The following is a 21648-nucleotide window of genomic DNA, read 5'->3' as shown; positions in this document are numbered from 1 at the left end:
GCGGGTAGAGCACTGCACTTTGGGAGGTGTAGTCCTCTCCGGCTGCCCTTGGGGTGTACATTCCGCCCCCCGGTGGTCCCTAGGAGCGAGGTGGAGCCCGGAGGCCCTGGGGCAGGCGCAGCACCAGCCTTACCCGCTGCTGTCGCCGGAGCGCAGGTAGGTGAACAGCTCCTCGGAGGAGGGCGCCACCCGGCCTTTGGCCTGGTACAGCCGCAGCAGGCGGGAGACCTCAGCCATCTGCCGGGGGGACAGGACGCCCCCCTCGCCCCCTGCCGAGAGAGATGGGGTAAGCCAGGGTGGGGGAGGGGCAGCTGGCCCTAGGGCGGCACTAGGAGGCGCTGAGGGGCAGGGAGCGGGGTGGGGGGCTCAGCACGGGGCGCTCTCCCCCGGCAGGCAGGGCTGGCCCCAGGGTGGCACTGGGGGGGCGCTGGGGGGCAGGGAGTAGGGCGGGAGCAGCAGGGGGCGCTCTCCCCTGGCAGGGCTGGCCTGGCCCCAGGGCGGTGCTAGGGGGTGCTGTGGGGCAAGGAGCGGGGCAGGGGTTCAGCAGGGGGCGCTCTCCCCTGGCAGGCAGGGCTGGCCCCAGGGCGGTGCTAGGGGGCGCTGTGGGGCAGGGAGCGGGCCTGGGGGCGGGGGCTCACCGGCTGGACACTGCGGGGGGCTCGGCGGATCTAGGTTCCGCTGCCCGTAGCTGGCTTTGGCGAGCGGCACCTTAGTCTTCTGCACGGCAGCGGTGGGGGTGGCGCGCTGGGGGCCGTGGGGCCGGAGCGTCTCCCACAGCGAGGGGGGGTCCTCCCGGGCCAAGCCTGCAGGCAGAGGAGACGGGGGGGGGGGGGTCACACGGGGGCTGGGCCATGCCACGCTGCTGGGACAGGGGGCGGGACCCGGGCCGCTGGGACAGGGGGCACAACCCACATGGGGCAGAACCCGGGCTGCTGGGGGTGGGGGGACCCATGTGGGGCGGGCCTGGGGCTGCTGGGGGGCGGGACCGAGGCTGCCGCCTTACCTGGGTGGGTGTGGGGCTGGGCCTGACCCTCACCCCCCCGCCCCTCCTGCCGGGGGGGGTCACTCGGCATCTGCTCCAGCAGCTAAGAGAAAGACGGGGGGGGGGGGGAGGGAAGAAGTGAGCAGCTGGGTACCCCGTCCCTAACACACACACCCCCGCCATACACGCACAGCCGGTCCCCAGCTCCCCACCCTCCCTGGCCAGAACCCCCCCACTGCCAGTCTCCTACCAGCGCCATGTAGTACTGCAGCTCTGGGTGCAGCTGGCTGGGGGGCACCTGCCCCCCGCTCTCCAGGCTGCTGTTCGGGGGGGTCTCACCATCGCTGGGCCCCCCCTCGTCCTCAGGGTAGGGGTGCTCCGCCAGATGAGGGGGGTGCGAGCTCAGCCCTGGGTGGGAAAAAGGGGTCAGAACAGCACAACCCAGTGCCCCCCCCAACCTCAGGTGCCAGCCCCAATGCCCCAGGGCGGCGCTAGGGGGCGCTGTGGGGCTTGGAATGGGGCAGGGGGCTCAGCAGGTGGCGCTCTCCCCTGGCAGGCAGGGCTGGCCCCAGGGTGGCACTAGGGGGCACTGTAGGGCAGGGAGTGGGGTGGAGGGCTCAGCAGGGGGCGCTCTCCCCTGGCAGGCAGGGCTGGCCCCAGGGCGGCACTAGGGGGCACTGTGGGGCAGGGAGCGGGGCAGGGGGCTCAGCAGGTGGCGCTCTCCCCTGGCAGGCAGGGCTGGCCCCAGGGCGGCACTAGGGGGCGATGTGGGGCAGGGAGCGGGGCAGGGGGCTCAGCAGGTGGCGCACTCCCCTGGCAGGCAGGGCTGGCCCCAGGGTGGCGCTAAGGAGCACTGGGGGGCAGGGAACGGGGCGGGAGCTCAGCAGGGGGCGCTCTCCCCTGGCAGGCAGGGCTGGCCCCAGGGTGGCATTAGGGGGCACTGTGGGGCAGGAGGGCTCAGTAGGGGGTGCTCTCCCCTGGCAGGCAGGGCTGGCCCCAGGGTGGCATTAGGGGGCACTGTGGGGCAGGAGGGCTCAGTAGGGGGTGCTCTCCCCTGGCAGGCAGGGCTGGCCCCAGGGCGGCGCTAGGGGGCGCTGTGGGGCTTGGAATGGGGCAGGGGGCTCAGCAGGTGGCGCTCTCCCCTGGCAGGCAGGGCTGGCCCCAGGGTGGCACTAGGGGGCACTGTGGGGCAGGGAGTGAGGCAGGGGGGCTCAGCAGGGGGAGCTCTCCCCTGACAGACAGGGCTGGCCCCAGGGTGGTGCTAGGGAGCACTGGGGGGCAGGGAACGGGGCGGGAGCTCAGCAGGGGGCGCTCTCCCCTGGCAGCCAGGGCTGGCCCCAGGGTGGCATTAGGGGGCACTGTGGGGCAGGGGGCTCAGCAGGTGGCGCTCTCCCCTGGCAGGCAGGGTTGGCCCCAGGGTGGCACTAGGGGGGTGCTGTGGGGCAGGGAGCAGGGGACACCTCTCATGCTGGCCAGGTGGTCCCCACCCCAACAGCCCCGCGCTCCACCGCAGAGCCAGCTGCATCTCAGCCAGGCGAGGGAGGCCAGGGGGAGCTGCTCCCAGGCCCCCGCCTGGCCGGGGTGCGGCTGGGGGTTTCCCGGAGCTAGCGGTGGGATGGGGGTACGCCCGAACCCTGTACCTGGGCTGGCGGAGTCGTCGAGCTGCGGCTCCAGCGGCTGGAAGCCCCGCTGGCTCCGGAGGCTCTGGTTCAGGAGTTGGGCCAGCTCAACGGAGACGCAGCCGCTGGGCGCGAGGGGCAGGAAGCGCTCGGGGCCCCGCGCCACCGGCAGGGAGCTGCGCTGGGTGACGGGCTGCAGGGGCACCGCTTGGACGAAGGCCCAGCCACCCCCGTCGCCATCCCCGGCACCGCTGCAGGGGTCCTCTTGCCAGCTCTCCGGCTTCCCGGGAGGTGCGGGGCTGGGGGGCTGGCCCAGGCGCTCCGGCTCAGAGCGGGAGGTGGCGTCGGAGACGGGAGGCTGTTGGGGGACAAAGAGATGGGGGGGCTTAGAGACCGACAGGGAATAAGAATAGGACTCCTGGGTTCTCTCCCTGGCTCTGGGAGTGGAGTGGGGGCTGGTGGTTAGAGCAGGGGGGGGACTGGGAGCCAGGACTCCTGGGTTCTCTCCCTGGCACTCACCTGGCGGGAGCCCTTGGCGGGAGACTGCGAGGAGGAATCTCCGGTCAGCACGCGCAGGGCCTCGTTCCAATGCGACTGCATCATGGCCTGGAGCCGGGCCACCATGTCCGCTCGCTGGGCCTCCAGCCGCCACTTCCCGGCCTGCAGCTCCCGCGCCAACTCCTCCTGCCTGGCCAGCCTGCAGAGAAGGGGGTTGTCGGCGCTCTACTGTGGGGGTGCCCCATGGCCTGGATAACCAGCCGCCCACCCCAGAGGTGGCTGCATCTCAGCGCCGGGCGAGGGGTCCCTGGATAACCAGCCCCCCGGTGCCCGCTCGGTACCTCAGCTCATAGTCCTCAACCAGGCGCCGCTGCCGCTCCTCGCGCTCGGCCAGCTCAGCCCGGAACTGCGCCAGCTGACTGCCTAGTTCCCGCTCATGGTGCCCGCTGAGGTCCAGCAGCTGCTTCCTGAGGGGGGATAGAAGGGCCAGGCTGAGCAGCGGGCACGGGGCCCCCCTCCGGCCCCACCCGCGTAGGGAGCTGGGACCAAGCGGCTGGGAGGGGGGGCGGCCGTGGGGCAAGGAATTGGGGGGTACCTGTGCTGCTCCCGCATGGCACCCGTCTGCCGCAGGCTGTCCTCGTGCACCCGCGCCAGCCTCTCCGTCACCTGCTGCTCCAGCGCCACCTTCAGCTCTGCCTCCAGCTTCGCCTTCTGGGCCTCGCACCGCGCCTGGGGGCACAGGGGTTCTGCTGGCAGCCAGGGACCCCCTCGAGCTAGTCCCCACCCTGGGGCTGGAGGGGAGCCGGCACCCCCTAGAGGGGGACAGGCCCCTGCCCCATTCTCTGCCCCCCTGAGCCAGCCAGTCCCCGCCCTGGGGCCAGGTGGGAGCCAGCGCCCCCTAGACGGGACAGGCCCCTGCCCCATTCCCCGCCCCCGAGCCAGCCAATCCTTGCCCTGGGGCCAGGTGGGAGCCAGTGCCCCCTAGAGGGGAAAAGCCCCCGGTACCTTCACCAGGCTGATCTCCATCTGCAGCCCGTCCCGCTCACTCCGCGCTGCCTCCAGCTCGCTCTCCAGGCGCTGGGCATCGGCCTGCACTGAGGCCAGGACCTGCTGGGCATCCGCGGCACGCTGGGCCTCCCGCTGCACGGCCACCTGGCAAAGGGACAGCCAAATGGGCAGCCCCCAGGCTAACCACTGCCCCGCACTGCCCGGCTCCAGCAGAGACAGAACCCAGGAGTCCTGGCTCCCAGCAACCCCCTGCTCTAACCACTAGCCCCCACTCCCCCCGAGGGGGCTGAGGGAGCGGTGGGATAGAGAGCTGGACCCCAGGAGTGTGGGGGAGACAGGTGGGGTTTGGGGCACAGAAGGCAGGATGTAGGAGCCAGGGGGCACAGAGGGGGGTGTTGTGGCAGCAGAACTGGGCATCTAGGAGACAGGGGAACCCAGGGCACGGGGCACAGAGGGAGAGGGGCAAAGGGGGCATGACAAGGGCAAACCGGGCCGGCTGAGGGGCATCAGGGGAGTCCCCCGGCCAGTGGGAAGGCAAAGGGGAAGGGGCACCGGGGGTGGGGTGTGGGCAGAGTGGCAGGGTGCCCTGCTGGCAGGGGCAGAGGGGAGGCGGGCACAGGGTGCTGCTCCCGGTTTAGGGCAGTGGGGGGGGTCTCACCTTCTCTCGCTCCAGCTGCCTGGCGCTCTCGTCCTGCAGGGCCTGGCAACGCTGCTCCAGCTGGCGCTCCCGCTGCGCCCAGCCCGCCTGCTGTTCCTCCAGTGTGGCCCGCAGCGCCTCCAGCTGGCGCTGCCCATGCTCCCGTTCCACCTGCAGCCCCCCCCCCGCGCTGGCGCTCCGCCTCCAGGCTCCGCAGCAGCCCCGCCTTCTCCTCCTGCTGCGGGGGGAGGGATAGGACACAAGGGTGAAAGGGGCCACCCAGCCCAACATGCACGAGGCCCGGTTCTAGGGGCAGCAGGGCATGCAGGGAGCTGCGGTCTCCATGGGCTCCGGTGCTCGGTCCTATGGGGAGCAGGGTATGCTGGGAGCTGCAGTACTGATTGGCTCCAGCACTCGGCCCTATGGGGAGCAGGGCATGCAGGGAGCTGCAGTAGCGATTGGCTCCAGCGCCTGGCTCTAGGAGGAACAGGGCATGCTGGGAGCTGTGATCCCCGAGGGCTCCGGTGCCTGGCTCTAGGAGGAACGGGGCATGCTGGGAGCTGCGATCCCCGAGGGCTCCGGCGCCTGGCTCTAGGAGGAGCAGGGCATGCTGGGAGTCGCGGTCCCCATGGGCTCCGGGGCTCGGCTCTACGGGCCCCTTTCTGCACCCCCTAGCCGTGGGGCTCCAGCTCGGGCAGGGGACTCTTACCAGCAGTGCTGCCTCCTCACGCTGCTGGCTCGCCGCCTGCTGCTCCCGGCTCAGGGCCTCCAGCGCCTGCTCCAGCCGCACCTCCAGCTGCGACGCCGTCTGCGGGGGAGACACATCAGGGCTCAGGGCTGCGCCAGGCGGGCAGCTCGGCCACCAGCACCCCCCGCCGGCCCGCCACTCACCTCCTGCTGCTCACTCAGCGCCCGCTGCACCGCCTCCTTCTCCGCCTGGAGCCCGCGCAGCAGCTCCGTCCGCTCCGCCTCCTGCCGGTTCCAGCCCTCCACCACTTTGGCCAGGGTCTGCCAGAGGAGAGAGCAAAAGAGCGCGTCATTGGGAACGGCCCTGCCGGCGCCCCTCACTCCCGACCTGCAGCCCCCTACTAGCCCAGCCCTGCCCCCCCCCGCAGCCCTGCCAGTGCCCCTCACTCCCGACCCGCAGCCCCTGCTAGCCCGGCCCTGCCCCCCCCAGCTCTGCCGGTGCCCCTCACTCCCGACCCGCAGCCCCCTACTAGCCCAGCCCTGCCCCCCCCCAGCTCTGCCGGTGCCCCTCACTCCCGACCCGCAGCCCCCTACTAGCCCAGCCCTGCCCCCCACGCAGCCCTGCCAGTGCTCCTCACTCCCAACCCACAGCCCCTGCTCACCTTGTCCAGCTGCTCGATCATACTGTCCTTCTTCATGTCAGCGGAGATGGCTGCGGCCAGCTGCTGCTGCAGCTCCAGGGCCCGGCTCTGCAGGCCCTGCACGTGCCGCTCACAGTGCTGCAAGGAAAGCAGGGGTCAGTACCGGGGCGGGGGCACCCCCCAGCTCCCTGCGGGCCATGCCACAGCTTCAGCCGAGACCCACCGCACCAAACCCACCAATGCCCGGGGAATCCCCCAAGCGGCTAGCAGTACGGGGCACATGACACGCGCCCAAACACAGCTGAGCGCTCCCCATAGACAGCACTTCAGGGTAGTGAGGGCCACAAAGCACCCCCCCTCCCCACCCCCGGACGGGCTGGCAGGGTAAGGCAGGGCTGTTCCCGAGAGGCCAGCAGGGGCCCCATTCCCTGCCCCAGGAGCTGGCTCCCCTCGGCTTCTACCCAGGCGCAGCGGCCTGCCCTGAGCATGCACCCAGTATCCAGGGGCAGTGGGTGACAAACGGTACCTTCTTCGCCCCATCAGCAGGGACCATCAGATTCCACCTCCCCCCTCACTGGGGGATCTGAGAGAGAACCCAGGAGTTCTGGCTCCCAGCCTGCCGCCGCCCCGCCCCCAGTCTAACCAATCAACCCCACTCCCCTCCCAGAGCCGGGGAGAGAACCCAGAAGTCCTGGCTCCCAGCTCCCCCTGCTCTAACCCACCAGCCCCCACTGCCCTCCCAGAGCTGGGGGGAGAACCCAGGAGTCCTGGCTCCCAGCCCCCCCTGCTCTAACCCACCGACCCCCACTCCCCTCCCAGTGCCAGGGAGAGAACCCAGGAGTCCTGGCTCCCAGCCCCCCCTGCTCTAACCCACCGACCCCCACTTCCCTCCCAGAGCTGGGGGGAGAACCCAGGAGTGCTGATCCTGAGCTCCAGTACGCCCCCCGCCCATGGACAGTGCAATGGGTCCACCCAGCTGGGGGTCCCTCTCACCCCACCCCCACCCCAGATCAGATCAAATCAATGTGCCCATCTAGCCCTGCATCTCACCACGATGGGTTAGAATCACCTTAGCCAGCCCTACGCACCTCCAAGTACACACACACACACACACACACACACACACACACACACACACACACACACACAGCAGGCACACAGCCTAGCTACACCCTACCCAGGTACACCCAGCACGTGTAAAATCACACACACCACCCCACATACACCCCTCCCTGAATACACCCGCCCGCCCAGCCCCGGGACGTATAAACACACACACCTCCCCAGGTACACCCTGTGACGAAGTGGAGGATTTTCGTGCAGAGGGAGTGGGACTCAGTGTCCCTGGGTGTTACTGGTTTAACGAAGTGAGGGGAGAGGAAGTTTGTTGTTACAGAGGACCGGAGAGGGAACTTGGGACCCCAGCCAATGCCCTGGAGAATGGACACCCCAGCAACTGGTGACCTGACAACCCGGAAACGCAGCGCAGGAGTCGCAGCTGGTTCTGGCCAGTGGGAGGACCATGGGCTGTAAAGAGAGGACCCTGTGACCTAACCAGCCGGTTCCAGCCAGAGGGGGCCAGAGGACAGAAGAGGGGAGAGGAGATCCAGTGACCCTGTTTACGACCGTGTTTCCCTGGAAAGAAGACAATGGACAGAGGTGGGGCTTGGGGCCCGTGATAGCAGATGCCCAGCTAGGAAGCAGGGGGGCTCTGGGCTGGAGAGGGGGAGCAGGCAGAGCCCACCTGGATGCAAGGGAGACTTGGATGTGCTGGGCTGAGGGAGGCCAGGCCTGAGGGTCAGAGTTTCCGGTGCTGTGTTCACCTCTCAATAAACCCTCCTGTTTTACGCTGGCTAAGAGTCACTCCGGTCTAGAGAACAAGGTTGCATCAACCCCTTCGGGGGATGGAGGCCCCAGGGGTCCAGAGCAAGTGGACTCCCTGAGGGGACCCACGTCAGAGACAGACATGCTAAGGCTCTGAGAGGTGCATGGGTCCTAACCCCGAGAGAGAGTGAACCCCCGAGAAGGGCTGTCGCACTGGAAGGGGATCTCCCCCCGGACCGCATGGGGCCAAGAGTGGGCACGATCTGGGAGTCCGTGACACACCCACCCGCCCAGCCCCAGTACGTATAAAACACACACACCATCCCAGGTACACCCCTCCCTGAGTACACCCGCCTGCCCAGCCCCGGTACGTGTCAACACCCACACATACACCCCGGGTACCCCCATCCCCAGGTACACCCGCCTGCCCAGCACTGGTTCATATAAACCCACTCCCCTGCCCCAGGTACACCCTGTAATGTAAACACACACACACACACAGAATGCCTGGTTACACACCTCCCCAGGTACACCCGGCCACCCAGCACACACCTCCACCCCAGGTACACCCCTAACTGGGTAGACCCGCCCACCCAGCTCCGGTACATGTAAACACCCACACCTTGGGTACACCCCTCCCCGGGTACACATGTCTGTCCAGCCCCAGTACGTGTAAACACATGCCCACAGCCCAGGTACACACCCACAAACCCTCTGGCATGTGTTTACACACACATACACTCTGGGTACGTCCCTCCCCAGGTATACACCCCTCCACACCCACCAGGTCAGCACACACAGGGCACACAGTCCCCCAGGTTCACATCTACACACACCCCTGTACACCCTCCCCTCCACGTGTATACACCGCTGGTACACACATGTACTGGGTACACCGCTCCCTGGAAATACATTCATGGTGAGAGCTGGGGACAAAGGATCCTGGAAGACCAACCCAGCGCCCAGCTCCTCACCTTCCGGCGGGCCCGCTCCTTGGCCAGCGCCTCCTTCAGCAGCTGGGGCTCCGTGGCAGGCGCGGGCTCAGGGGGGGTGCCCAGGCGCAGGCTGGCGTAGCGGGGAAACAGCTCCTCCAGGCCGCACACTGAGCCGGGAGGGGACAGCTCCTGCAGAGGCCTGGCGCTGAAAGAGGGCAGGGAGTTAGGGGGCTCCCGGACAGGCCAGCACAGCTCAGCATCCACAGCCCCCGCCCCAGCTCTCTCCAGGGTGTCTGTGGGTGCCGACGCCGAGACACAGCCGCCTCTGGGGTGGGGCAGCTGGTGACACAGGGACCCCTCGCCCAGCGCTGAGATGCAGCCACCTCTGGGGCGGGGCGGGGCGGCTGGTTACTCAGGGACCCCTCGCCCAGTGCTGAGTTGCAGCCATCTCTGGGGCGGGGCAGCCCAATAACAGTCTGACTTTAACCTGCTTCCCCCCACCCCCTGCCAGCACTCACGCGAGGAGGGCAGTGGTACTGTCGCTCTCAAAGGAGTCGTCGTCCTTCCGCTCTGCCAAGCCCAAGCCGAGGGCGCCCCCTGCTGGAGAAAGGGGCCGGCTGCTCAGCAACACCGTCCTCCAGATCCGGAGCCCCCGTGTCCCACCCCATGGGCAGTGCGTGCTGCTCCCCTTGCGACACAACCACCCCCTGGCTCTGGGAGGGGAGTGTGGGCTGGTGGGTTAGAGCAAGGGGGTGGGCTGGGAGCCAGGACTCCTGGGTTCTCTCCCCAGCTCTGGGAGGGGGGTGGGGGCTCGTGGTCTAGCCAAGGGCCCAGGCAGGGCAGCACTTTTCCCTCACACAGGGGCCAGGCAGCTTCACGGGGGGCTGAGCTGACCCAGGCTCAGCAGCTCTGTGCTGTGCTCTGCTCCCTGGCATGGCTGGGCACTGCCACAGTGCCCACTGCAGGCCCTGCTGCACTTTGCAAGGAGAGAGGAAAAAGAGTGGGGGGGGAGCGAAAGGGAACCTGTGATGGCCCAAGGTAACCTAGCAAGTCTTGTAACCATAAGCCACCCCTAACCTACGGCATGTGCAGAGATCCCTCGCCCGGCACTGAGATGCGGCCACCTCTGGGACAGGGCGGCTGGTTATATAGGGCCAACACTGAAATGCACCCACAGCTAGAGCGGCTATTTATAGAGGGACCCCTCGCCCGACGCTGAGATGCAGCCACCTCTGGGGTGGGGCAGCTTGTTACACAGGGACCCCTCGCCCGGCGCGGAGATGCAGCCATATTGGGGTTGGGCGGCTGGTTACACAGGGACCCCTCACCCGACGCTGAAATGCGGCCACCTCTGGGGCGGGGCGGCTGTTCCCACTCCAGCCCTGACTGCCAGGGGAGAGTGCCCCCCACCCCACTCACCAGAGGGCAGTTCACGGGAATCCTGCAGCATGGTCCGCAGGCGCGACCTCACGGTCTCCATCTCGGCCACATGCCGCGACTCGCCGCCCTGCTGGAGGAGCCAGACACAGCCGTCAATGCCGCCCGGCCCCACGGCCTGCCCCACCGCCCCGCCCCACATCCCCCCTCCTCACCTTTCTGCGGGCGCTAGCCTCCACCCCGACTGAAAGCGTGCGGTTCAGCTCCTCGGCCAGGGCGTCCAGGTCGGGCGGCTGCAGCTGGGAGCAGGCGTCCAGCTCGGCCTGACGGCTCCGGCGCAGGGAGGTGTAGAGTTGGGCCGTCACCTCGGAGCCGAAGGGCTGGGCCGGCGTGGCCGGGGCGGAGAGGGGCAGCGGCTCCATGTCGCTGAGCAGGTCCTCGCTGCGCAGGGAGGCGTCCAGCCCGGGGCAGGGGCCCTTCTCCGCCATGGGGGGGGCCGCGCGCTTGCCGGGGGAAGAGCGCAGCCGAAGGGACTGGGAACTTGTCGCCTGGGGAGTCCCCCTTGATTGTGAGCAATAGAGAGGCTCTGACACACAAAGACAGCCACAGACCCACACACCGCCAGGAATCCCCCCAGCTGAGAGCAGTAGAGGGGCTCTGACACACATAATATAGCACCACACACTCACTAGCAGGAATCTCCCCAGCTGAGAGCAGTAGAGGGACTCTGACACACATACACACACACAGCCAGGATAGAACCCAGGAGTCCTGGCTTCCCAACCACCACCCCCATTCTAACAACTAGCCCCCCACTCCCTTCCCAGAGCCGGGGAGAGAACCCAGGAGTCCTGGCTCCCAACCCCCCGTGCTCTAACCCACCAGCCCCCACCCCCCTCTCCCAGAGATGGGGAGAGAACCCAGGAGTCCTGAGCATATTGGACCCCCACATGTCTCATCAATCAGGGCAGGTTGGAGTCACCCCAGGAACCTATCCTTGTAACAAAGGCCGATGCCAACTCTGTCCACATATCTATTCAAGTGACATCATCATAGGACCTAATCACATCAGCCACACCATCAGGGGCTCGTTCACCTGCACATCTACCAACGTGATATATGCCATCATGTGCCAGCAATGCCCCTCTGCCATGTCCATTGGCCACCCCGCACCCTTGGCTCCCTTGGCCCAGCCATGGGGGCAGGAACTGGTGTAGAGGCCACTCCAGCCCCCCTGGGGATGTCAACCAGTGGGGCAATCCCCAGGGAGGGGGGGACCCTGCTATGGGACAGGCATCGGCACTCACCTGCCAGAGGTGGAGGGGAAGGTGCTGGGTCCCTCACGCCAGGGCAACAGCCGCCGGGGGGCACTCCAGACTCTGGCTCCGCACAGACCCTAGGGGTGCAGGGGTTGGGGGGGCACAGAGCAGTCAGGGGGGGACCCAGCCAGACCACCAGCATCACCAGGGTCTCCCCATCCCCCCATGATTCCCTTAGCCCCTCCCCCCACAGGGGCTCACCGCCTCCAGAGATCACCCCCAGAACAGGCCCCCCCTCCAGCCCCACAGGGGTCTCCCCCAGCCCAGCCCCATAAGGGTCACCCCCCCAGCCTAGCCCCGCCCCACAGGGGTCTCCCCCAGCCCAGCCCAGCCCCATAAGGGTCACCCCCCCCAGCCCAGCCCCGCCCCACTAGGGTCTCCCCCAACCCAGCCCCACAGAGGTCTCCTCCAGCCCCACAAGGCTCCTGTCTCTCTCCCCCTTGGGAAAAACCCCTCCCCCCTGGGCTGCCCAGACTCACTCTCACCCTCACCCCCCTCAACTGCTCTTCCAGCCCCGCCCCCTGCCTCGCGGCGCGCCAGCCCCGCCCCCAGCGCTTTAGCCCCGCCCCTACTCATCCCCAGCCCCAGCCCCACCCCCTTCCCTCACACCGCCCAGCCCCGCCCTGCCCCGCCACCCGACTCCCCGACACCATCCCCGCGCGCCCCTCCCCTCCCCTCCCCTCCGGCCCACCGGTCACCTGGGCGCGAGGCGGCCGCCGCCATCTTGGTGCGGGGCAAGGGCCGGCGCGCGGGGCGGGGCGGAAGCGGAAGCGGAAGGGAAAAAGCCTGCGGCGGGGCCGGGGCCAGGGCTAGGGCCAGCAGCGGCAGAGGTCTGAGTGTGCGGGGGTGAAAAGGCCGGGGTTGGTTGAATGGAAGGTGGGTTGTGGGGCAGCTGGGGGAAAGATGGGCTCAGGTGGGGCTGGGGGTGGTTTGGGAACGGGCTGGTTTGGGGGGTGAAAAGGCTGGGGGTGGGGCAGAGTTGGGGTGGGATTGGGGCTGGTTTGGGGGGTGAAAAGGCTGGGGGTGGGGCAGAGTTGGGGTGGGGTTGGGGCTGGTTTGGGGGGTGGAAAGGCTGGGGGTGGGGCAGAGTTGGGGTGTGGGGGCTGGTTTGGGGGGTGGAAAGGCTGGGGGTGGGGCAGAGTTGGGGTGGGATTGGGGCTGGTTTGGGGGGTGGAAAGGCTGGGGGTGGGGCAGAGTTGGGGTGGGATTGGGGCTGGTTTGGGGGGTGAAAAGGCTGGGGGTGGGGCAGAGTTGGGGTGTGGGGGCTGGTTTGGGGGGTGGAAAGGCTGGGGGTGGGGCAGAGTTGGGGTGTGGGGGCTGGTTTGGGGGGTGGAAAGGCTGGGGGTGGGGCAGAGTTGGGGTGGGGCTGGTTTGTGGGTAAAAAGGCTGGGGGCGGGACGGGGGGGTTGGTTGAATGGTAGGTGGGGCCTTGGGGGGCTGGGGTGGGTTGTGGGGTAGTTGGGGGGAAAGGTGGGCTCAGGTGGGGCTGGGAGGGACCGTGGGGCTCCATGTGGGGGGCTTGGGCGGGGTGGAGCTGCAGGGTCAGGGAGAGGGAGAAAAGCAGAAGGAAATTAATGAGCCCAGTAACGGTCTCCCCCCGCCCCCCCCATGCCCTCTTGTGTGCCCATCACCCCCATGCCCTGCCCCTTTCCGTCCCACAGATGACTGTGCACAACCTGTACCTCTTTGACCGCAACGGGATCTGCCTGCATTACAGCGAGTGGCACCGCAAGAAACAGGCCGGCATCTCCAAGGAGGAGGTGAGACCCCCCCCCCGCACCCCCCCCCCCCACACCTTGGTCGGCCGGGCCCAGACTCTTGCTTCCTGGGGGGCTGAGCCTATGGGGCGCCAGGAAAGACCCGGGGGCCCCAGTGGGGCGGGGGCGCACGTCGTCCTACCCACCCCAGCCTCGTTGTGGCAAGGGGTTGGTCTCACACTGCCCTCTTTCTCGCTGCCCCCCAGGAGTTCAAACTCATGTACGGCATGCTCTTCTCCATGCGCTCCTTCGTGGGCAAGATGAGCCCCGTCGACATGTATCCTTGCGCCCCACCATAGGGCTCCGCTGGGGGGCAGGGGCTGTGCAGGACTGGGGGAGCGGGGGGTCTGTAGGCATGTGATGGGCTGGGAGGATATGTAGAGTCTGGGGCAGTCTCTATCCATGTGATGAGCTGGGCTGTGTAGGGTCGGGGGGGGGGGTCTCATCCATGTGATGAGCTGGGGGGCCCATCAGCGAGCTGTGTAGGATGTGGGGGGTCTCTATCCATGTGATGGGCTGGGGGGGCCAGCAGGGGAGCTGTGTAGGGTCTGGGGGGGTCTCTGTCCATGCGATGGGCTGGGGGGGCTCTGTAGGATCTGGGTGGGGTTCTCTGCCCAATGGATGGGCTGTGTGGCATGGGGGAGGTTCTTGATCCACATGCCTGGGCTGGGGTTGGGGAGTTTTCGGGGGAGTGGGGGGCAGACCCCATCACACTCCTTAGCCGCGCGGGCGCAGGAAGGACGGGTTCCTGGCCTTTCAGACCAGCAAGTACAAGCTGCATTATTATGAGACGCCCAGCGGGCTCAAGGTCGTCATGAACACGGACCTGGGCGTGGGCAATATCCGAGACGTGCTCCACCAGATCTACAGCAACGTGAGTCTGGGCCTGGCCCCACAGTGCCTGGGCCCTGCCTGGGAGTGGGGGCTGGGAGCCAGGACTCCTGGGTTCTCTCCCCGACTCTGGGAGGGGAGTGGGGGCTGGTGGGTTAGAGCAGGGGGGCTGGGAGCCTGGACTCCTGGGTTCTCTCCCTGGCTCTGGGAGTGGAGTAGGGGCTGGTGGTTAGAGCAGGGGTGGACTGGGAGCCAGGACTCCTGGGTTCTCTCCACTGCTCTGGGAGGGGAGTGCGGGCTGGTGGGTTAGAGCGGGGGGGTTGGGAGCCAGGACTCCTGGGTTCTCTCCCCGGCTCTGGGAGGGGAGTGGGGGCTGGTGGGTTAGAGCAGGGGGGGCTGGGAGCCAGGACTCCTGGGTTCTCTCCCCGGCTCTGGGAGGGGAGTGGGGGCTGCTGGGTTAGAATAGGAACCAGGACTCCTGGGTTCTCTTCCCTCCCCCAGATCTATGTGGAGTTCGTGGTGAAGAACCCGCTGTGCAGCCTGAGCGAACCCATCCAGAGTGAGCTCTTCCACGCCAAGCTGGATGGCTTCATCCGGGGCCTGCCATTCTTCTCGGCCCGGGCCGGCTGAGCCCCCCCACCCGCCGCGCCTCTCTACCAGCCAAACCCCAGCCCTCCGCACAAGACGTGGGGCTGCCCCCGGCTCACCCCCACCCTCCCGCCCCCTTCACAGAGCCGGGTGAGCCCGCATCCCACAATTCCCTGCAGGCTGGTGCACGCCCCCCCCCCCCCCGGGGTCTAGCTGGGGGGCGGGCTCGCTCAGTCTGGGAGGGGAGTGGGGTCTAAGTGAATAGAGCAGGGGTGTTGAGGGGCTGGGAGGCAGGACCCCTGGCTTTTCTCCCCGGCTCTGGGGGGCGAGTGGGGGCTGGTGGGTTAGAGCGGGGGGGGCTGGGAGCCAGGACTCCGGGGTTCTCTCCTGGGCTCTGGGAGGGGAGTGGGGGTTGGTGGTTAGAGCAGGAGCTCAGGTTCCTGACTTTCATCCTTCTCTGCCCTAGACCCCAATCCCGTCCAGGTGGAGCCCGGGAGAGAACCCCGGAGTCCTGGCTCCCAGCCCTTTGCCAAGTGGGACACGCTTCTCCTGTTCAGTGTGGCATTAGTGGGCATGTTCAGACCTTCCATGAGCTGGGCAGGCGTTGGGGTTGTCCTGAGCAGATCTCAGTTCCATGGCGGAGCCTCCTTGGTGGATTAAAGTGTTGCTCTCCCATTCCAGCGGCCTTCCCTTCAGTGCCGGCGCCTCTGGCCCCCCGGGGAGCGGGCATGGGGCAGAGGGCACCAGCTCGTGTCTGGCAATGGGGGGCACCCGCTGCTGCTGGACAGACTGGGGTCGGCACAGTCAGCAAGCATCTTGCCTTGGGCCCATCCGGTCGCAGGGCGGGGACTGGCTGGTGCAGGGGGGCGGGGAATGGGGCAGGGGCCTGTCCCCTCTAGGGGGCGCCGGCTCCCCGTCATGCTGGGGAGAGGGAGGCTATCCCTGTTAACTCTGTATTTGCCAGCTTGGCGCTGGCCCAGGAGCAGTGTGGGGGGAGGGGGGCACCTGGTGCTAAAAGGCAGCGCCTGCTGCCTGTGCGAGTGAGCATCTGTGGGAGATAATTCCTCTAATCCCCTGCCGGGACGCTCAGGTACCAGCGCCAGGGAAGGGCTGCGGCTGGTTCCCGTCTGGGCGGAACCCAGGAGTCCTGGCTCCCCGCCCCCCTCCCAGAGCCGGGGGCAGAATTGGGGGGGGGGTGACCTTGTACTCGGGCTGGGAGGACGGTCGTGGTTCTGGGTGGGGCCCCTCATGGCTTCCTGAGGCAGCTGCTGCTGTGGGCCGGAGTGTCCCACTGGCGAGGGAGCAAGTGTTGAGTTGTGGGAGATAGCCTACCGTCTGGCTGGAGGCCGCCTTCGTGGGGCTCACAAGCCCTCCCTGAACGAGCCGTGGCCCAGACCCCAAGATGACAGCTGCACCTACCCCGAAAGCAGGCATAACCCTTTCTTCCCTGCCCCTCCCCCTGGGGTAGCAATGCAAAACACACAGGGAAACTGAGTCTGAGTCAGGTCTAGTGGCTAGAGCAGGGGGGCTGGGAGCCAGGACTCCTGGGTTCTCTCCCTGGCTCTGTGGGCTCCATCGCCGGTCTCCATAGGGTCCCCTGTGCGAGCAGAGCTGTGCTGCCGGGGGTGGTGAGGGTAGTCTGGTGCCAGGTGGCGCATTAAGCATTAGTTGTTTGCACGATGCTGGTGCTTTAATTCCCTGACAGCCCCAAATACCGGGATCTGACCAGCGCTTTCAGCATTAACCCTTCCAGGGCTGCGGGTCGGCCTGGCACCCGCTCCCAGGAGCTGGTCCCAGCCAAGCTGGCACTCCGTGAACATAGCAAGGGATGAGTCCTGGGTACCCTGCTCCCCCATAATGCCCTCACAGGCCCTATGTGGGGATAAAAACCATGTGCCTGCTCACTGATGACCCCCCAACTGCTAGCCTCCACTCCCCTCCCAGAGCTGGGGAAAGAACCCAGGAGTCCTGGCTCCCAGCCCCTCCGCTTGTCAGGCTCCTGGAGAGAGATTCCCTTGGTGAACCCACAGCGGGGGGAATTCCTGGACACCACAGGGTGATCTAGACCCACCGCACACGCACACTGTGTAAGGGCCCTTTTCCCCTCCCCAGCAGATACCCCTTCTTCCCCCCACTCCCAGCTCTGAGCCAACCCAGGCTGCTGGCCTCCTGTTCCCTTAAGCAGCTTAGCTAATCTGGTCACTCCTGGAAGCTGCTGTCATGGTGATATGGGGGGGGGGGAGCTGTGCTTAGAAAAGGAGGGGGTCTGCCTAGAGGGGGAGTCTCCCCCTTCCTAGTGTCCCTGGGTCTGAGCCCCCCTCCAAAAAATCACTGACCTGTGAAAATGAGGAACCCCTCGTGAAAAATCATTGGTCTTGTGAAAATCTCAGGCCTCTTGTGAGATGCAGGGAGTGCGTGTGAAAAACCATCGTGACAATCTCTGGCCTCTTGTGAGATTCAGGGACCACTCATGAAAACCACTGGCCTCTTGTGAAAATCAATGACTACTTGTGAAAATCTCAGGTCTTTTATGAGAATCACATGTCTCTGGTGAGAATCAGGAACCACTTGTGAAAACCACAGGCCCCTTGGGAAAATATCCAGGCTCTTGTGAGAACCAGTCCTTGTGAGAACACGGCTGGTGAGAACCCACTGCCCATGGGAAGGGCGCTGTGGTCCCTGTCCGTCCGTGCCCCCTACAGCGGGGGCAGGGTGGGTGGGTTAGAGATGTGCCCAGGCTGGGAGAGGGGCAGCGGGCAGACCAGTTCACATGGCATGGTCCCTATAGTCTGGGGGTGGGCAACAGTTGGGGGCACGGGGAGGGGAGGGGCAGTGCCTGTGGAGTAGGTAGGGAGAGGAGATCACCCTGCCTCTGCCAGGGGTCCCCCTGCTGTGGAGGTTCACCAAGGGAGTGGCTCTCCAGGGGGCCGTAAGGGCAGGGGGTAAGTGCCCCCGGAGGGAGGGGAGCGGAGCCACGGTTAATGAGCTGCAGAAAGGGGGCGCAAGGAGAGGGGACTGGGGACGGGTCACACGGGGGATGGGGAGGGGGGAGAGGGACACAGCAAGGCAGCTGCCCAGCTCCCGGCTAAGCCGGCTCCACGTGGCTCCCCGGGGAGGGGAGTAGAGGGGAGAGTGGCCGGACGCTGGGAGCGCAAGGCGCACGGGGGACAAGGCGCAGGGCGCACCGAGACCAGGGCGCACGGAGGAGGCGCAGGGCGCACCGAGACCATGTTCACCAGCTCCTCGCGGGGGGCCCCGGGCCCGGCGGGGCGCGGCGCGGCGGGGGCCAAGCTGAGTGTGGACGAGCTGTACGGGCTGCCGACCGCGAAGAAGGGCAAAGGCGGGCGGGGCGAGGGCGGGCGGCGGCGCAGCCAGGGGAGCGCGGCGGGCCGGGACCCGGCTCTCACCCCGGGCCAGCTGCTGGAGGCGGCGCGGCGGCTGCTGGAGCGCAGGCGGCTGGAGAGCTACCTGCTGGAGGCGGGGCTGCCGGCCGAGGAGCTGCAGAGCAACCGCCCCGCCATGGGCTACAGGTAGGGGGCGCTGCCGGGGTGGGGACAGCGGAGAGGGGCAGGGTGAGGGGGGTCCTGGTAGGGGAACCCCAGAGCAGGCTGCGGGCGCGGGGTACCTGAGGGAGGTGTCAGTACAGGGGGCACGGGGGAAGGTACCAGCGCAGGGTACAGGGGGCACCAGGGGAAGTACCAGTGCAGGGTACAAGGGGCACCAGGGGAAGTACCAGCAAGGGGTACAGGGGGGAGGTGCCAGCGTGGGGCACGGGGGCACCAGGGGAGGTACCAGTGCAGGGCACAGGGGGCACCAGGGGAGGTACCAGTGCAGGGTACAAGGGGCACCAGGGGAAGGTGCCAGTGCAGGGCACAGGGGGCACCAGGGGAGGTACCAGTGCAGGGTACAAGGGGCACCGGGGAAGGTACCAGTGCAGGGTACAAGGGGCACCAGGGGAAGTACCAGCAAGGGGTACAGGGGGGAGGTGCCAGCGTGGGGCACGGGGGCACCAGGGGAAGGTGCCAGTGCAGGGCACAGGGGGCACCGGGAGAAGGTACCAGTGCAGGGTACAGGAGGTGCCAGGTCAGGGGACACTGGGGGGAGGTGCCAGCGCAGGGTACGGGGGGACCCTGCAGCTCCCCCACCCGCTCCCTCCACACTGGGGGCTCTGTGCACCCCATACCTGGACCCCCATTTTTCGGGCTACAAGGTCCCGGTAACACCCCCTGGGGGCGGCTGTGTTCCATGTCCTCGTCGGGGCCCCCCCAAAAGCCATGCTGGGTGGCCCTATGCAAACGAGGCTTCCCTATGCAAAGGAGCTGGGGTGATTTGCATAAGGGTACCACCAGGGAAGGAGCAAAATCTCCACAGGCCTCCGGCTTGTGCTCCCCACACACAAGGGGACAGCTCCCTTGACATGGCAACCAGATTCTGGGGGTTGGGGAGCAGAAACAGGCACGTTCGCAGGGGCCAGCAGTGAATCAATGAGGGACCTCCAGCTCTTTCTTCTGCATACGCCCCAACGAGGGCGAAGTCCAGGCATTAAGGATGTCCCTTTCACCTTAACTCTGACCCCCTCCTATGCATTTGGCTACAGCCCCTCATCGGCTGGGATTGAGGCTCTAGAACCCTGGCACAGACCCCTTTCCCATGAGCTTGGAAGGGGGTTGGTCACAATAGAAGGTTGTTATCCCATGTGCAGACCCCAGCCTTGCGGCAGATGCCTGGAAGCAGGGTATGTGTTTGTGAGATGGCCCTGGAATGTCTGGAATCTGGACTGGGTTCTTAGCCTCCACTCTGGGAGGGGAGTGGGGTTGAGTGCAGTAGAGTGGGGGATGCTAGGAGCCAGGACTCCTGGGTTCTCTCCCCGGCTCTGGGAGGGGCGTGGGGTCTGGTGCTTAGAGGAAGGGGGGCTGGGAGCCAGGACTCCTGGGTTCCATCACCAGCTCTTGGAGGGGAGTGGGGCTTAGTGGGTGTACAGAACAGGGGCTAGGAGTCAGGGGGAGCACCCTTGCTGGTCAGTGCTGTGTGAGACCCCATGTGCCCCCAACATACACACACACACACCTCATGCTAATCCCTCGCAATCTGTCCCTGGACTGAGCCGAGATGAATGTGGCCCCACCAGCTGGTGTCCTCTGCTTCCTGCCACGGAGCCTAATCAGGGGAGACAGATGCGGGCACCGCCCCCCCTCCCCCCAGCTGGCAGGGCCATTCCCCCACCTCCCAGCTGGGCCCATAATCCTCCAAAGGTAGCTGTGACCACCAACCAAAACAGCTCCGATTGGGCTGGGACCCAGGACTCCTGGGTTCTCTCCCCGGCTCTGGGAGGGGAGTGGGGGCTGGTGGGTTAGAGCAGGGGGGGCTGGGAGCCAGGACTCCTGGGTTCTGTCCCCGGCTCTGGGAGGGGAGTGGGGGCTGGTGGGTTAGAGCAGGGGGGGCTGGGAGCCAGGACTCCTGGGTTCTGTCCCCGGCTCTGTGAAGGGAGTGAGGGCTGGTGGGTTAGAGCAGGGAGGGCTGGGAGCTAGGACTCCTGGGTTCTCTCCCCGGCTCTGGGAGGGGAGTGGGAGCTGGTGGGTTAGAGCAGGGGGGGCTAGGAGCCAGGACTCCTGGGTTCTCTCCCCGGCTCTGGGAGGGGAGTGGGGGCTGGTGGGTTAGAGCAGGGAGGGCTGGGAGCCAGGACTCCTGGGTTCTCTCCCCGGCTCTGGGAGGGGAGTTGGGGCTGGTGGGTTAGAGCAGGGAGGGGCTGGGAGCCAGGACTCCTGGGTTCTATCCCCGGCTCTGTGAAGGGAGTGGGGGCTGGTGGGTTAGAGCAGGGGTGTCTGGGAGCCCGGACTCCTGGGTTCTATCCTCAGCTCTGGGAGGGGAGTGGAGGCTAATGGTTAGAAATGGGGGGGGGGCAGGGAGACACACACCCCTCCTTTCCCTGTTCTCTGCCTCCCTACCCTTGGCTGCGGACATTGATACCAAGCCTGCAGACTCGGGCCAGGACAGCACCATCCCCCATCTCGGTTTGAACCGTGCATTTCCAGAGCCACTGAGGCCAGGGCGGACACTGGCTACCCCGGGACAGTCTCCATGCAGCTTGTGGGGCAAACACAGAGCAAACTGGGAAAGGCCAGAGCGGGCGGGATCACTCCGGGAGCTGGGCACCCGCCCACGGCCCAGTGTGAGCGCAGACATCGGGGAACACGGAACGCAGGCCGGACCGCTGGGCTGGGGGGCTCGGAAAGGGATTTGGGGGGGAATCAGCCGATACAAGGTGCAAGTTTTGACCGGTGAGAGGAATTAACCACTGGCCCTGGGGCACGCTCAGGGTCTCTGTCGCTGGTAATTTTTCAGCCAGGATTGGCTGATTTTCTACCAGATCTGATCTAGGGGTTATTTTGGGGCTGGTCACCGGCCTGGCTGGACAGGAGCCCGGCACGCTAGTCCCCCTGGGCAGGAAATCGAAGTGTGTATTCATCTGGGCTTGGATGAGTTCCCTGCATTTGACCCCCATAGGTGCCGCCGGCTTCGCAGGGGAAGGGGATTCTGGGAATCATAGAATCATAGAATATCAGAGTTGGAAGGGACCTCAAGAGGTCATCTAGTCCAACCCCCTGCTCAAAGCAGGACCAATTCCCAGCTAAATCATCCCAGCCAGGGCTTTGTCAAGCCGGGCCTTAAAAACCTCCAAGGAAGGAGACTCCACCACCTCCCTAGGTAACGCATTCCAGTGTTTCACCACCCTCCTAGTGAAATAGTTTTTCCTGATATCCAACCTGGACCTCCCCCACTGCAACTTGAGACCATTGCTCCTTGTTCTGTCATCTGCCACCACTGAGAACAGCAGAGCTCCATCCTCTTTGGAACCCCCCTTCAGGTAGTTGAAGGCTGCTATCAAATCCCCCCTCATTCTTCTCTTCTGGAGACTAAACAATCCCAGTTCCCTCAGCCTCTCCT

The 21648-nt window shown here is 66.6% G+C and overlaps 2 protein-coding genes across 6 annotated transcripts in view; one reads left to right on the top strand and one right to left on the bottom strand.

The window, feature by feature from the left end:
- The window catches only part of CNTROB (centrobin, centriole duplication and spindle assembly protein), a 16430-nt gene extending 4832 nt beyond the window's left edge, over nucleotides 1-11598 (bottom strand). The window contains 19 exon segments of the mRNA XM_065570201.1: nucleotides 134-269; nucleotides 639-803; nucleotides 1004-1085; nucleotides 1233-1390; nucleotides 2623-2959; nucleotides 3121-3298; nucleotides 3441-3566; nucleotides 3695-3828; nucleotides 4105-4251; nucleotides 4766-4930; nucleotides 4932-4982; nucleotides 5454-5552; nucleotides 5636-5752; nucleotides 6094-6210; nucleotides 8871-9036; nucleotides 9350-9428; nucleotides 10251-10338; nucleotides 10424-10769; nucleotides 11516-11598. Coding sequence (XP_065426273.1) covers nucleotides 134-269; nucleotides 639-803; nucleotides 1004-1085; nucleotides 1233-1390; nucleotides 2623-2959; nucleotides 3121-3298; nucleotides 3441-3566; nucleotides 3695-3828; nucleotides 4105-4251; nucleotides 4766-4930; nucleotides 4932-4982; nucleotides 5454-5552; nucleotides 5636-5752; nucleotides 6094-6210; nucleotides 8871-9036; nucleotides 9350-9428; nucleotides 10251-10338; nucleotides 10424-10696 — 2618 coding nt within the window. The 5' untranslated portion in view covers nucleotides 10697-10769; nucleotides 11516-11598.
- A 547-nt stretch (nucleotides 11599-12145) lies between these two features.
- TRAPPC1 (trafficking protein particle complex subunit 1) lies at nucleotides 12146-15378 on the top strand. Of its 5 annotated transcripts, none has more exons than XR_010593241.1 (6): nucleotides 12154-12357; nucleotides 13189-13287; nucleotides 13491-13561; nucleotides 14020-14158; nucleotides 14617-14853; nucleotides 15170-15378. XR_010593241.1 is itself a non-coding variant. In XM_065570207.1 (5 exons), the coding sequence occupies exons 2-5, from the start codon at nucleotides 13189-13191 to the stop codon at nucleotides 15269-15271; spliced, it is 411 nt and encodes a 136-aa protein (XP_065426279.1). In that variant the 5' UTR covers nucleotides 12146-12403; the 3' UTR covers nucleotides 15272-15378. The 5 variants fall into 5 exon arrangements, 3 of the variants coding, with proteins under 3 accessions (XP_065426279.1, XP_065426278.1, XP_065426276.1); XR_010593240.1 differs by having other exon boundaries at nucleotides 12157-12403; XM_065570207.1 differs by lacking the exon at nucleotides 14617-14853 and having other exon boundaries at nucleotides 12146-12403.
- Nucleotides 15379-21648: the final 6270 nt, after the last annotated feature.

The sequence above is a fragment of the Chrysemys picta genome, chromosome 16 (genome assembly GCF_011386835.1).
Source record: "Chrysemys picta bellii isolate R12L10 chromosome 16, ASM1138683v2, whole genome shotgun sequence".
Taxonomy (NCBI): Eukaryota; Metazoa; Chordata; order Testudines; family Emydidae; genus Chrysemys; species Chrysemys picta.
Note: the sequence above shows the minus strand (reverse complement) of the source record. Positions and strands in the feature narration are given on the sequence as shown.

Bases quoted from the DNA above. Each gene is read 5' to 3' on its own strand.
- TRAPPC1 (XM_065570204.1), top strand. From the start codon at position 13,189: ATGACTGTGCACAACCTGTACCTCTTTGACCGCAACGGGATCTGCCTG. The intron at 13,288-13,490 runs GTGAGACCCCCC...GCTGCCCCCCAG, and splicing joins CCGGCATCTCCAAGGAGGAG to GAGTTCAAACTCATGTACGG. The intron at 14,159-14,616 runs GTGAGTCTGGGC...TCCCTCCCCCAG, and splicing joins TCCACCAGATCTACAGCAAC to ATCTATGTGGAGTTCGTGGT.